The following is a 13,552-nucleotide window of genomic DNA, read 5'->3' on the forward strand; positions in this document are numbered from 1 at the left end:
GACCAGGACCACAGACGGCAGGAGCCAGTCCCGCAGTGATCCGGGCCCTAAGATGACAGGGCGGTATGTAATTGGCAGCATTGCGCTACACCAAGGCCAGGGGATTCACTGCTGACCCCAAGGCGTGGAGAGCGGAGCAGGTAACATCGGCATATACAGATAAAAATTAAGTGATAAGGCTCTTTAGAGAAATGTGTGTGGCTCTGAAAAGAGCCTTTGGATTCGGTGCGTGAGGGATCTCACGGCTCTCTCATTTCGCCGAGGTGTACTTGGTGATGGCCTTGGTGCCCTCGGACACCGCATGCCTGGCCAGTTCCCCGGGAAGCGTCAGCAGCACGGCTGTCTGGATCTCCCGGGATGCGATGGTCGAGCGCTTGGTATACGCGCGCCAGGCGGGAGGCCTCGCTGGCGATACGGTCGAAGATGTCATTGATAAATGAGTCCATGATTCCCACGGCCTTGGTCGAGATGCTCGTGAGCGGGTGGACCTGCTTCAGCACCTTGTACACGTAGATGGAGTAGTTCTCCCTGCGGCTGTGCTTGCGCTTCTTGCGGGTCTTCTGATCCTTGGCCACCGCCTTCCACGAGCCCTCTGTGGGCACTGGAACGGACTTGACTGTGTCAGACATCTTGTCTCCTGGCTGGACGCTGGTCTCGGAGGACAGGGTTGAGTTCTGGACTCTTTCTGGCATTTATAGGGAAGGCGTGCAAATGAGTCCTCTAAAATCCCTTTTGATTGAAGGAAAATGAGTTGACACGTATTGCAAATGAGAGGATTCCCTTTTCCACTTCTTATTGAGTGGAGTGACCAAGCCATGTTCTCACCCATCAGTTGACTCGGTACGATTCCTCACTTCCCCTTCCACAAATAGAAAATCTGAAAATGATTCACCTTTGTTCCTCTATTTCCGCCTGAGTTTACTACCGCCAACTAAGGTTCTCTAAAGCCATGTTGCGCTCCTTTCCGAAAGAATTGCAGTTCTCCTGGGGCGTCTTTCATCCCTTCAAGGGCAGTTACCTTGAGCAGGTCGGGCCTGCAGTACCCCTGGCCAAGGTGCTTGAGCCTCTTATGGTGTAGAACCTGGAGCTGGAGAGCAACGCGACCCAAGACACTGAATTGTCCCTCAGTAGCCCCACCACCCGCCCCTGAGCAGAGGACGAGTTGCTGCATAAACTGCTGGACTAACTGCTGGTCATTGTCACAGCCCATTTCTTCCCCTGTATCTAGGCCGGACTGCTGCTTGTGTATAATGAGAGCCTCGACTGGGCCAGCGACATGTAAAGCTGAGGCTGAGGCTGATTCGTAAAAAAAAAAAGAAGAAAAAAAATCACGAAACCAACAGCTCTTTTCCTAATCTCCCACCCACTCGAAAAACTAGCTCGAAGATTATCAAAAATTCTCAACTGAGGATGACATAGAAGACTTTATTTTCTCTTGATATTATTAATCTTTTTTAACGTTTTTATTCTTATTATAGTTCCTTTACCGATTACCTTACATTGATATTTTGTGCGGGGTTTGAAATCTCCCCGCCTACTGTTCAAGGTTCAAATGAAAGAAACACTTAAATATCATATTTTATTTTACAAAGTTTTTATTTTCAATGACGGTGTTATTCATTCTATTTTTATTAAAGCGATTGAATTTCTTATGTTGACATTATGCATGGAATTTATAAATGTCCCCTTCAGTGTAATGAGTGGAAACATATAAAAACTGAAAACTAATGATGAGGTGTAAAATTATCTGTTCCCTATTTCACTTTCTCAGAATGTTTTGCACACCCACTTTTTAACACATTTGCTAATGTTAAACAAGATGAAAAAAGGCCCAATTAACATGATAATCTTACGAGTGGGTTAACACCTGTAAATCAGTATTTCTGACAGGTCGTTTAAAGAAAAATCAGGTGCTGCCTCTCGCTCTTTCTTCTTAATCCAGTTCACTTTTGTCCTCTTATTTCCTTTCGATTCTGAACCCTCTAGATTGTGAGCTTGTTGTGGGCAGAGAATGTCTGTTGTATTGTACTCCCCCAAGAGCTTAGTACAGTGCTTTGTACACAGTAAGCGCTCGATAAATTCAACTGAATGAAGGAATGAACCTATCAGGCTCGGTTTGGGTTTGTACCCCATCTGGGAGGTAATAAGGTTAATATTATGAGTAATTATTATGAACAGTAATAATAATACTCTTACCTGGGCTGCCACTTTTACTAATTGCTGGGGTAGATACAGGATGATCCTATCGGATGCCAGTCTAAACGGGAGATAAAAGTAACTAAATAGGGTATTTAATCCCTCTTTTACTGATAAATAAATTGAGGCACAGAAACGCTAAGTGATTTGTACAAGGTCACACATCAAGCAAGTGATAGACCCTGGATTAGAACCCAGGGCTCCTGTCCCCAAGACCGGAGTTCATCTACTAGGCCATGCAGTTTCTCCACCCTTTCCTCACCCTCAGGGAGGACGCAGGCCGGGGGCACCTCTCGGATTCCAGAGCATGAACTAACCCTGCTCTTGATGGGTTTCTGGCCCTGGTTTCACTCTGCATTGAGCCAGAAGGGGTTTCTCTGGCTTGGGGGTGTGATTCTCCACGGGAAATATTTGGAATCAAGTTCCTATCATGATTAGTGACAGTTGTCTGTGCCCGCTTCTCCACCTTCCCTGTTCCCTAATGGGGTCAGCACCACCATGGCTTCCCGGAGGTGCTGACTCTGGGGCCGCATAGCTAACTACTTATGTGACCCCCGAGCAGTTCATTCCTGCTCACTCCTCAAAAACCTCCAGTGGCTATCGACCCATCTCCAGATCAAGCAAATCTTCTTCCTATCTGTTTTACAGCACTTACTCAGCTCACCCTCTTCTAGTTTACCTCGCTGATTTCCTACTACAACCCAGCTTACGTGCTCCACTTTTCCAAAGCCAACCTACTCAACATAGCTTGATCTTGTCTACCTCAACCCCGTCCATGTCTGGCATGGAACTACCTATCCCTTCATATATGACAGATCCACCACCACCTTCAAAGGCTTATTAAAAGCACATCTCCTCCAAGAGGTCTTTCCCTACTAAATCTTCATTGACTCAACTCCCTCTCCCTTCTGTGTGGCCTATGACCTTGGATCTACATCTTCTGTGCCCTTGATATTTACTACTCTAACGATAATAATAATAATTGTGGTACTTGTTTAAGCACTTACCTTGTGCAAGGCACTGTACTAAACACAGGGTGGATACAAGTAAATCGGGTTGGACACAGCCCCTGTCCCAGGTAGGACTCACAGTCTTAATCCCAATTTTACAGATAAGGTAACTGAGGCACGGATAAGTTAAGCGACTTGCCCAAGTTCACACAGCAGACGAGTGGCAGGGTCAGGTTTAGAACTCATGACCTTCTGTCTCCCAGGCCTGTGCTCTATCCACTACACCAAACAACATTTAAGTACGTATCAATAATTCATTTTAGTGTCTGTCTCCCACTCAAGGACTGTGAGCTCCTTGAGGGCAAGATACAAATCTACCTACCCTGCTGTATTTTATTCTCACAGGGGTTTAATACAGTGTTCTGCACAGGGTAAATGCTCAAAAGTATGACTGATTGATTGATTGATTTGTGAACAAGGGAAAGTGCCTTGCTTGGTATCTCTAAATCCACTATCCACTAGGAGCCAATATCCTGGAATGTATAGGTCACAAGGGCAGAAAAAGTAGTGATCTCAGGTGTCCCATCAGTTACTTTTGGATCCTTTATCTGGGGGAATTATTCTCACATAGTCTCTGGAAAGTTCTCTTTCAAATTGCAGATAAGCCTGAATTTCTCAGAATGACTCTCCAGCATTGTTCCTTCTGGGCAGATATTATATCACCTACAACCTGTGTCCAGAGAACTCTCATTTGGGGACCATTTTGACTTTATTTACAGAGACACCCCAGAATCTTGCTATAGAGTACTCCTGCCTTCCTCCGAACACCCAGCTCACTTCGGGGCATTCTGATCTCTCCTCTCCATAGGGAAGTGTTAGGGTCCAGTCACTCCTAACTCGGGTATTCAACTTTAAGATGTAGCGGTGCGAGGCTTGACCAAACCAGGCAGAGAGGATGATTGGGAGATGTATTTGTACATATCCATCCATTATGTGCTCTGACACAGGAAAGTCGTTACAACTGAATACCTGAGTGAAGAGTGACCTGACCCAGGAACTTCCTCTTTCGAGATTAGGGATCGAAACCCTCGACATTGAGTTAGGTGTCTGAGGGAAGATAGGAACACTTCTAGGTGATTCCATCATTGCTTCCAAAAAATGAGAGTTTTCTAGCAAGATGCCAGGAAACTTTGCTCTGAATGATTAAAGTGTATCTACTCCAGTACTTAGAATTGTGCTTGGCTAATACATGTTAAGCACTTTGTGAATACCATTATTACTACTAAACTTTAAAAGTATTTAAGGCAGAGTTTTCTAGAACACTTCTGAGAAGTTATCCCCATCCTTATCTTCATTTAAGGTGTCAACACATGGTCTGCAACTGTGATTGCATTATCTTTTTACTGTGGTGTTCCATGTCCTACAACTTTTCAGTGTAAAAAGCTAAAGCACCCTGGTTATAAAATAGCACTCTCACTTTTCATTTGAATTCCCCTTCTCCACCCTCCCCCACCCTATTCCTTGTCCTCCCTTCTCTGACTCAGGGGTAGAACAGGACGAGGGGAAAGGGATTGCAGGGAGGCAGCCTCAGGATATGTAAATGCTCTTTCTCATTCTAGAAGCTCCAGGGCACCCATTGTACCATCCTGGGAAAGTCGGACAATGTTTATGGCCAGGTTGGGAAGAGATTTGGGCCAAAAAAAAGGAGAAATCCCCAGAATCCACCCAATTAGGTGTGGGGAAGAAGGAAGGTGGAACTCCCTCCATCTCAGGGACTCCTCCTATTTACCCCCCAATTTTCCTGGAGCTGATAGACCAGATCCTGAGTGGGTGTGACTAAACTCAGGCTCCCTCTGCTGCCTTGAGAATCGGGATGCAATGAGTGCTGAGTATGATAGAGGAAGACTGAGAATATAGTCTTGCCACGGGTGCTTAAGTGAGCAATATGGGCTGGAGGTTTTAGGAGGCTACTTTTTGAGAGTGGAAATGGGAGGAAATGAGAAAAAATCGGTGCCAAGGGCCACAGAATAAACGGTCCCCACCAACTCCCTAGTGGGGAACTCAACAGGCAGTGTTGCAGGGAACTCAACAAGTACATTTTCCCACCAATCAGATCCTGCCTGAGGGAAGAGGCAGGATCATTGGAGGAGGTGGAAGGGATGATCATATACCAATATTTAATTGGAGGAATATGAACGACAAAGTTTTCCTGGAAGCCTTTCATTTTTTCGTGGAATTCATAGATTATCAAAATGCAACCTAGAGTGTTTCTCAAGGACACTGAGATTTGGTTTCACAATGTGGAGTTTTCGACCCACAAAACCTTTTCCCCAGGAGAAGCAAATGAAGAATAATCATTACGTTAAACCCTCAGCATCCAGCCAGGCACTTCTCTTAATAGGGAATATCATTTCATTAATGAATATATTATAATCTATTAATACTAAAAAATAATATAATTCCAAAGGTATAGGCATCCAGATTGTAATTATAGGTGTTCAGAGGTGTACAACCCCATATTCAGATATATTCGTTGATATTAGGACATTATCAGTCTAAAAATTCGTGTTGATGATGATGGTAATCGTTAAGCGCTTACTATGTACCAAGCACTGTTCTAAGCACTGGGGTAGATACAAGGTAATCAGTTGTCCCACGTGGGGATCACAGTTTTAATCCCCATTTTTACAGATGAGGTAACTGAGACAGCAGAGAAGTTAAATAACTTGCCCAAAGTCACACAGTTGACAAGTGGCGGAGACAGGATTAGAACCCACGACCTCTGACTCCCAATCCCAGGCTCTTTCCACTAAGCCACGCTGCTTCCCATAAGTATAACACCAAGATTAAGGGCCTGGGAGATGGGAAGGATGGTGGTACCATCTACAGTGATGACAAAGACAGGGAGAGAACAGAGTTAACGGATGAAGGGCTCTGTTTGGACATGTTAAGTTTGAAGGGATGAGAGGACATCCAAGTAGAGATGTCTTGAAGGCAGAAGGAGAGGCGAGCCTGGAGAGAGGAAGAGAGGTCAGAGGACAAGATGTAGATTTGGGAATTGTGTGTTGGCTATGAAGGGAGAGGACATTCCAGGCCAGAGGCAGGACAGGAGCGGAAGGTCAGTGATGAGATAGACGAGATCGGCCTACAGAGAGTAGTTGGGCATTAGAGGAGCAAAGAGTGCGGGCTGGGTCGTAGTAGAAGAGTTGTGAGGTGAGGTAGGAGGAGGCAAGGTGATTGCGTGCTCTAAAGCCAATAATGAACAGTTTCTGTTTGGATGCAGAAGTGCATGGGCAACCACTGGAGTGTTTTGAAGGAGCTGGATGACATGTACTGAAACGTTTTTGTAGAAAAATGATCCAGACAGCAGAGTGAAGTCTGGACTGGAGTGGGGAGAGACAGGTGGCAGGGAGGTTAGCAAGGAGGCTGATTCAGTAAACTAGGAGGGATAGAATAAGTGAATGGATTAATGTGGTAGCAGTTTGGCTAGAGAGGAAAGGATAGATTTTAGCGATGTTGAGAAGGTGGAACGGACAGGATTTAATGATGGATTGAGTATGTGGGTTGAATGAGAGAAAGTAGTCAAGGATAATATACAAGGCTTGTGAGACAGAAAGGATGGTGGTGCCATATGCATTGATGGGGAAGTCAGAGGGAGGACCAGGGCTTGTGTGGAAAGATGAAAGATTGAGGTGACAGGAATACACCCAATTAGAGATGTCTTGAAGGCAGGAGGAAATGCAAGACTGCAGAGAAGGGAGATAGATCAGGGCTGGAGATGTAGGTTTGGGTATCATCCACATAAAGTTAGTAGTTGAAGCCATGTAAGCGAATGAGTTCTCCAAAGGAGTGGGTATAGATGGAGAATATATGGAGGGAAGAAGGAAGGGAGCAAGTGTTTTAATAAGGTGCATAGGAATGGGGTCAGATGCCATACCCAAACTACTTTCCCTGATGATCAAATTGATGCTTTCAACACCCACCCTCTCTGCTGAACTCAACTAACTCATTTCCCTAGCCCTTAGTCGATTTCGTACCATTAACCACAGCCCTGGATCCCTGCACAGTCCACTTCCTTCGTTCTTATGCATGAGCCACAGAACACCGCTGGTGGAAATCTAGGTATCATCCACTCTAAGTTTATCTTTGTGTGCTTTAAGTCATCTCTCCTCTGCCCAGATCTCTCCCCCAACAAGCCCCGTCCTCCACCTCCCCCCATCCCTTGCCCCCAGTGACCTGGCCACCTACTTTATTAGGAAAATTAGCACTATCAAGGTTGAGCTCCCTGAAATCTCCCCTGCCCATCCTCAGTCCCTCCCACTTCTTGCCCCTTCTTCAATCGTCCCATCTTTCCCAGCAGTATCTCTGGAGGAGATCTCCTGCCTCCTCTCAAACTCCACACCCCACCACCTGCGAATCTGACCCCATTCCTTCTCACTTAAGCAAAACTCTCGCCCCCTTCCTCCTTCCCCTCACTACCTGCCATCTTCAACTGTTCACGTTCCAGTGGCTTCCTCCCTACTGTTTTCAAATATATCTATGTCTCCCCATTCTAAAAAAACCTTCCCTTGACTCCATGGCTCCCACCAGTTATCCACCCCAGTCTCCTTCCTACCATTCGTCTTCAAACTCCTTGAACGAGTTGTCTACACGTGCTGCCTTTAGTTCCTGTCCTCCAAACCTCTCCTGGACCCCTTCCAATCTGGCTTCCAACCCCTTCACTCCACAGAAACAGCCCTCCTCAAAATTCACCATTGCTTCATTCTCCTTCGCAGGCTCTTCCTCTGCCTCCCACCCCCTAACTGTGGATGTCCCTCAGGGCTCAGTTCTGGGATCCCTTCTATTCTTCATCTATACCCACTCCCGTGGAGAACTTATTTGCTCTCTTGGCTTCGACTACCCTGGCTTCATCCTTTATGCGGATGATGCTCAAAAGTACATATCCAGACCTGATCTCTCACCCTCTCAGCAGTCTCTCATTTCCTCCTGCCTTCAAGGCATCTTTACTTGGATGTCCTCCCATCATCTCACACTTAATATGGCTAAAACTGAACTTCTCATCTTCTCACACAAAACCTGTCCTCCCACTCACTTTCCCATCTCTGTTGATAGCATCATCATCCTTCCGGGCTCACAGGCCCGTATCCATGGTGTTATCCTTGACTTCTCTCTCTCATTCAACCACATATTCAAACCATCAGTAACTTCTGTCAGTTCTACCTTCACAGAATCTCTAAAATCTGCCCCTTCCTCTTCATCCAAACTACCCCCACAAGAACATATCCTATTTTTCCTTGATTATTATATCAACCCCTTGCTGACCTCCTAGCTTCCTTTCTCTCCCCACTCCAGTCCATACTCCACTCTGCTGCCTGGATCATTTTCCTTCAAAAACGTTCAGATCATGTTTCTCGACACCTCGAGAAATTCTAGTTGTTGCCCATCCATCTGTGCTTCAAATAAAAATTCCGCACCATTGGCTTTAGAGCACTCAATCACCTTGGCCTCTCCTACCTCACCTCACCACTCCCTTCCTACAACCCAGCCCACACACTTCATTCCTCTAATGCTAACCTTATCACTGTACCTCGATCTCAATTATCTCACCACTGACTTTTCACTCACATCCTGTCTCTGGCCTGGAATATCCTTCCTCCTCATATCAGACAGATAATTGTTCTCCCTCATTTCAAAGCCTAATTGAAGGCACATTTCCCCCGGGAGGCCATCCCTGACTAAGCCTTCCTCTCCTCCTCTCCCATTCCCTTCTATGTCGCCCTGACTTGCTCCCTTTATTTATCCTCCCTTCCATCCCCATAACACATATGTATTTATACTCAAGTGTAATGCAATTTCTTTATATCTGTAATTTATTTATGTATACTAATGTCAGTCTCCCCATCTAGAATGTGAGCTCATTGCGTGTCTTTTTGTTTGTGAATTGTACTCTCCCAAGCATTCAATAAATACGATTGAATAAATGAATGAATGAGAGTTTAGGGAACCGAGAAATAAACTTTGAGGGACACCCACAGTTTGGGGCTGCGAGGGAGAGGAGGAACCCGCGAAAAAGACTGTGAACGAACGGTCAGAGAAATAGGAGAATGAAGAGTGTAGCTTACTCCTCACGTAAACAACATGTTAAACATAACACATTAAACTTACTCCATCCTTCAGTCTATCACTTTCTGTGATCAGACAGCTAGGCTGCAAGTGAAAACCAAATGTTGACACACCCACAGGGTCCTGAGGCAAGATGTCTTCTAAGAAACAAAATATGACGGAACTGTAATTGGCAGATTATAGATATTAGGCAGCAGAAGCTCGATGTAATGGTCAAAGGATAAAGGATGGGGGGGGGGGGGAAGCCTGACCCTGCTGTTCACTGTTGGCCACCTTCTGCCACACTTCTAATTCTGCTTTCAAGGCTTTTTGGTCCTCCCACACTTCCTTTAGCCATTTGCTATCCCAACGAATGCTATCCCACTCTGCCGAGAGTGCATTTATATCAATTAAACCAAGTCGTTTAGTAAGAGCATGAAATGCAGTAACAAAAGAGAGCAGGAGAGAAGTGGTAAATAGAGTCTGAAGGGATGACAGAGATAGCACGGGCAAGAGGAGGCCACTTTGCTGGGGTCGACTGCACTAGTTGTAGCCCGTAACTCAGAATGAATACCGCCTGGGACTGATCACCTCATGGTAGTAAATTCTCAACACCCCTGAGTTAGAGGGCTTAAATGATATCAGGGATCTCATTGCTTCTGGGTTCGAAGTCTTAACAGGAGCAGGATCCATTGCGATTGATGTTTTGTGCAATGTTTCCTTTGTGCTTTGTTCCGTTGGTAAAGCTGAGTCATGAACAGCCCCCATCCCTAGTTGGCTTTACTGGGACATAACATTAATGGTGTCAGAAGTGGGATATTATATCATAGACTTTGTGACCTAACTGACTCGTGTTGGCTCTCTCTCTCTTTATCGGACAAGTTACCTGGGCACCCTAACACCCATTTTCAGGTGGCCATGCATAAGGCCTTCTGAAGAGAGATGCAACCCGAGTGATGGTTCAGTAGTAGCTTTGCCCCAACATCAGCCATTGGACCCCTCAACGTCAACGCCCAGTCTCTATAGCATCCTCCATTGTTAGGTGTCTCAGGGGATTGCATGGCATTTAATGAACTGGTGAAATTTGAAAATGTGGCTGTAACCTTCAAGAATGAAGAAAGAGAGTATCTGAATCCTGCCTGGGACAATTTATACTTGGTTCTGACACTGGAAAACAATAATCATCTCTCTGTGTAAATACTCTGCCTTCTTGCATCAGAATCTGTGTGTAGAGGGGTGTTACTTCACTTTCAGTAACTGCACAAAGAAGACAAACTGGACAGAAATGGCAGGACACTATCTTTGTTTATTAGTAGGAGGAGTATAATATTTTTATTAACTTATGCATATAAAGACAGTTCCAAAGTTCTATGTACCCAAATAGTTTTCCCCTATGCACTCTACCCCAGAGCAGAGAGGCCTACTTGGGGATGTATTCTAACAGTTCCTCTGGTCATACGATAGTATCGGCTTAAAGACTCCAGTATCTAATCTTAGAACTAAAGTAAAACACACATTTGATTAATTTAAACTAATTTTAATCAACAAATGCAAACTCATAAGTAAATAGCAAACCAATAAAGTGAAGCCTTCAGTGCAACTACATCCTCCTCCTCCTTTCTTGGGTCTGCAGTGTACAAAGAGTCAAGTTGGGTTATTTGTCCAAATCAAGTGATTTCATACTCCAGACATGTTTACATGTTAAACTGGATTTAAATTCATTCACTCATCCCATAGTATTTATTGAGCGCTTACTGTGTGCAAAGCACTGTACTAAGCGCCTGGAATGTACAATTCACAACAGATAGAGGCAATCCCTGTCCAATGATGGGTTCACAGTCTAAACAAGGGAGACAGCAAAGCAAAACAGGACAGAACAAAACAAAACAAGACAACATCATCAAGATAAATAGAATCAAGGAGATCTATACCTCATTAACAAAATAAATAGGGTAATACATAATATATACAAATGAGCACAGTGCTGAGGGGAGGGTAAGGGGGAAGAGCAGAGGATGGGTGAGGGGGAGGAGGGAGGGGAGCAGAAGGAAAGGGGGGCTCAGTCTGGGAAGGCCTCCTGGAGGAGATGAGCTCTCAGTAGAATTTTGAATCGGGGAAGAGGGTTAGTTTGGTGGCGTGAGGAGGAAAGGCATTCCAGGACAGTGGTAGGACATGGGCCAGGGGTCGACAGTGGGATAGGCGTGAATGGGGAAGAGTGGGGAGATGAGTGGCAGAGGAGCAGAGTGTATGGGGTGGGCAGTAAAAAGAGAGAAAGGAAGTGAGGTAGGAGGGGTCAAGGTGATGGAGAGCTTTGAAGCCTAGAGAGAGGGGTTTTTGTTTCGTGCGGAGGTTGATAGGCAACCACTGGAGGTTTTTGAGAAGGGGAGTGACATGCCCAGAGTGTTTCTTTAGGAAGATGATCCGGGCAGTGGAACGAAGAATAGACTGGAGCGGCGAGAGACAGGAGGAAGGGAGATCCGAGAGGAGGCTGACACAATAATCCAATCGGGATATTATGAGAGCTAGTACCTGCACGATAGCAGTATGGATGGAGAGGAAAGGGCGGATCTAGGCGATATTGTGAAGGTGAGACTGGCAGGTGTTGGTGACAGATTGGACGTTTGGGGTGAATGAGAGAGCTGAGTACATGATGACATCAAGGTTGTGGGCATGTGAGATGGGAAGGATGGTAGTGCCTTCCACAGTGACAGGGAAGTTAGGGAGGGGACATGGTTTGGGAGGGAAGATAAGGAGCTCAGTTTTAGACATGTTGAGTTTTAGGTGGCAGGCAGACATCCAGGTGGAGACGTCCTGGAGGCAGGAGAAGATACGAGCCTGGAAAGAGGGGGAGAGAACAGGAAAGGGGATGTAGATTTAGGTGTTAGCTGCATAGAGATGATAGTTGAAGCCGTGGGAGCAAATGAGTTCACCAAGGGAGTGAGTATAGATGGAGAACAGAAGAGAGCCAAGAACTGACCCTTGAGGAACCCCTACAGTTAGAGGATGGAAGGGGGAGGAGGAGCCTGCGAAGGAGACCGAGAATGAACGGCCAGAAAGATAAGAGGAGAACCAGGAGAGGATGGAGTCCGTAAAGCTAAGGTGAGATAAGGTGTGGAGGAGAAGGGGATGGCCTACAGTGTCAAAGGCAACTGAGAGGTCGAGGAAGATTGGGATAGAGTAGGAGTCATTGGATTTGGCAAGAAGGAGGCCATGGGTGACGTTTGAGAGAGCAGTCTCGGTAGAGTGGAGGGATGGAAGCCAGATTGGAGGGGGTCCTAGAAAGAGCTGGAGTTGAGGAATTCAAGGCAGCCAGTGTAGACGACTTATTCTAGGAGTTGGAAAGGAAGGGTCGGAGGGAGATAGGACGATAACTGGGAGGGGAAGTGGGGTCGAGAGAGGGTTTTTTTTTAGGATGGGGGAGACATGGGCATGTTTGAAGGCAGAAGGGAAGAAACCATTGGGGAGTGAGTGGTTAAAGATAGAAGTTAAGGAGGGGAGGAGGACAGGGTGATAATTTTTATAAGGCAAGCAGGAATGGGTCCGAAGCACAGGTGGAGGGGGTGGCACTTGGGAGGAGGGAGGAGATCTCCTCTGAGGACACTGCAGAGAAGGATGGGAAAGTAGGGGAGAGGGTTGGGATCAGGGGGAAGGAGAAGGGGGAGGGCTGACTTTGGGGAGTTCAGACCTGATAGTGTTAAATTTTTGTAATGAAGGAGGTGGCCAGATCGTTGGGGTGAGGGATGGGGGAGGGGAGGAACAGGGGGCCTGAGAAGAGAGTTAAAAGTCCGGAACAATTTGCGGGGGTGATGGTCATGGGCGTCAATGAGGGAAGAAATGTTGTTTTGCTTGGCAGAGGAGAGGGCCGAGTTAAGGCAGGAAAGGATAAATTTGAAGTGAATAAGGTTGGCTTGGTACTGGGGCTCCGAGGGCTCTAGTCCTTGTCCTAGGTTAAAGTGAGGAGATCCTGAATACCCCATAATATAGCCCCCAGCCACTTACACCATCATCCTAGCTCCTCATAGAGCAGCCAGATCTATCACACCTATGCCCTATTCTATGGTGAATCTCTAACCCTCTCTGCAGCAAAAACAAGCCCCAAGTCTGATCCTGACTCTGATCCATTGCCTTCTGGTGTGTTCCCTCCCTTAAGCATTTCACGGTGCTGTTGCACAATCTGAACAAGGATGAGATCTGAGGTGATGAGGAGCAGGTGACCCATGCAGGATGTGGTACAGAAGTTCTTGAAGAAACACCTGTCACCCTCAGCTGCATTCTGACTTCCCCATTAGAGGACACTGGCCCCT

The 13,552-nt window shown here is 46.1% G+C and overlaps 1 protein-coding gene across 1 annotated transcript in view; it reads right to left on the reverse strand.

Annotated features, from left to right (window-relative positions):
* Positions 1-250: 250 nt before the first annotated feature.
* Positions 251-13,552, reverse strand: part of LOC100093481 — a 14,570-nt gene continuing 1,268 nt past the window's right edge. The window contains 2 exon segments of the mRNA XM_029070690.1: positions 251-382; positions 384-685. Coding sequence (XP_028926523.1) covers positions 251-382; positions 384-685 — 434 coding nt within the window.

Source organism: Ornithorhynchus anatinus, chromosome 8, assembly GCF_004115215.2.
Source record: "Ornithorhynchus anatinus isolate Pmale09 chromosome 8, mOrnAna1.pri.v4, whole genome shotgun sequence".
NCBI lineage: Eukaryota > Metazoa > Chordata > Mammalia > Monotremata > Ornithorhynchidae > Ornithorhynchus > Ornithorhynchus anatinus.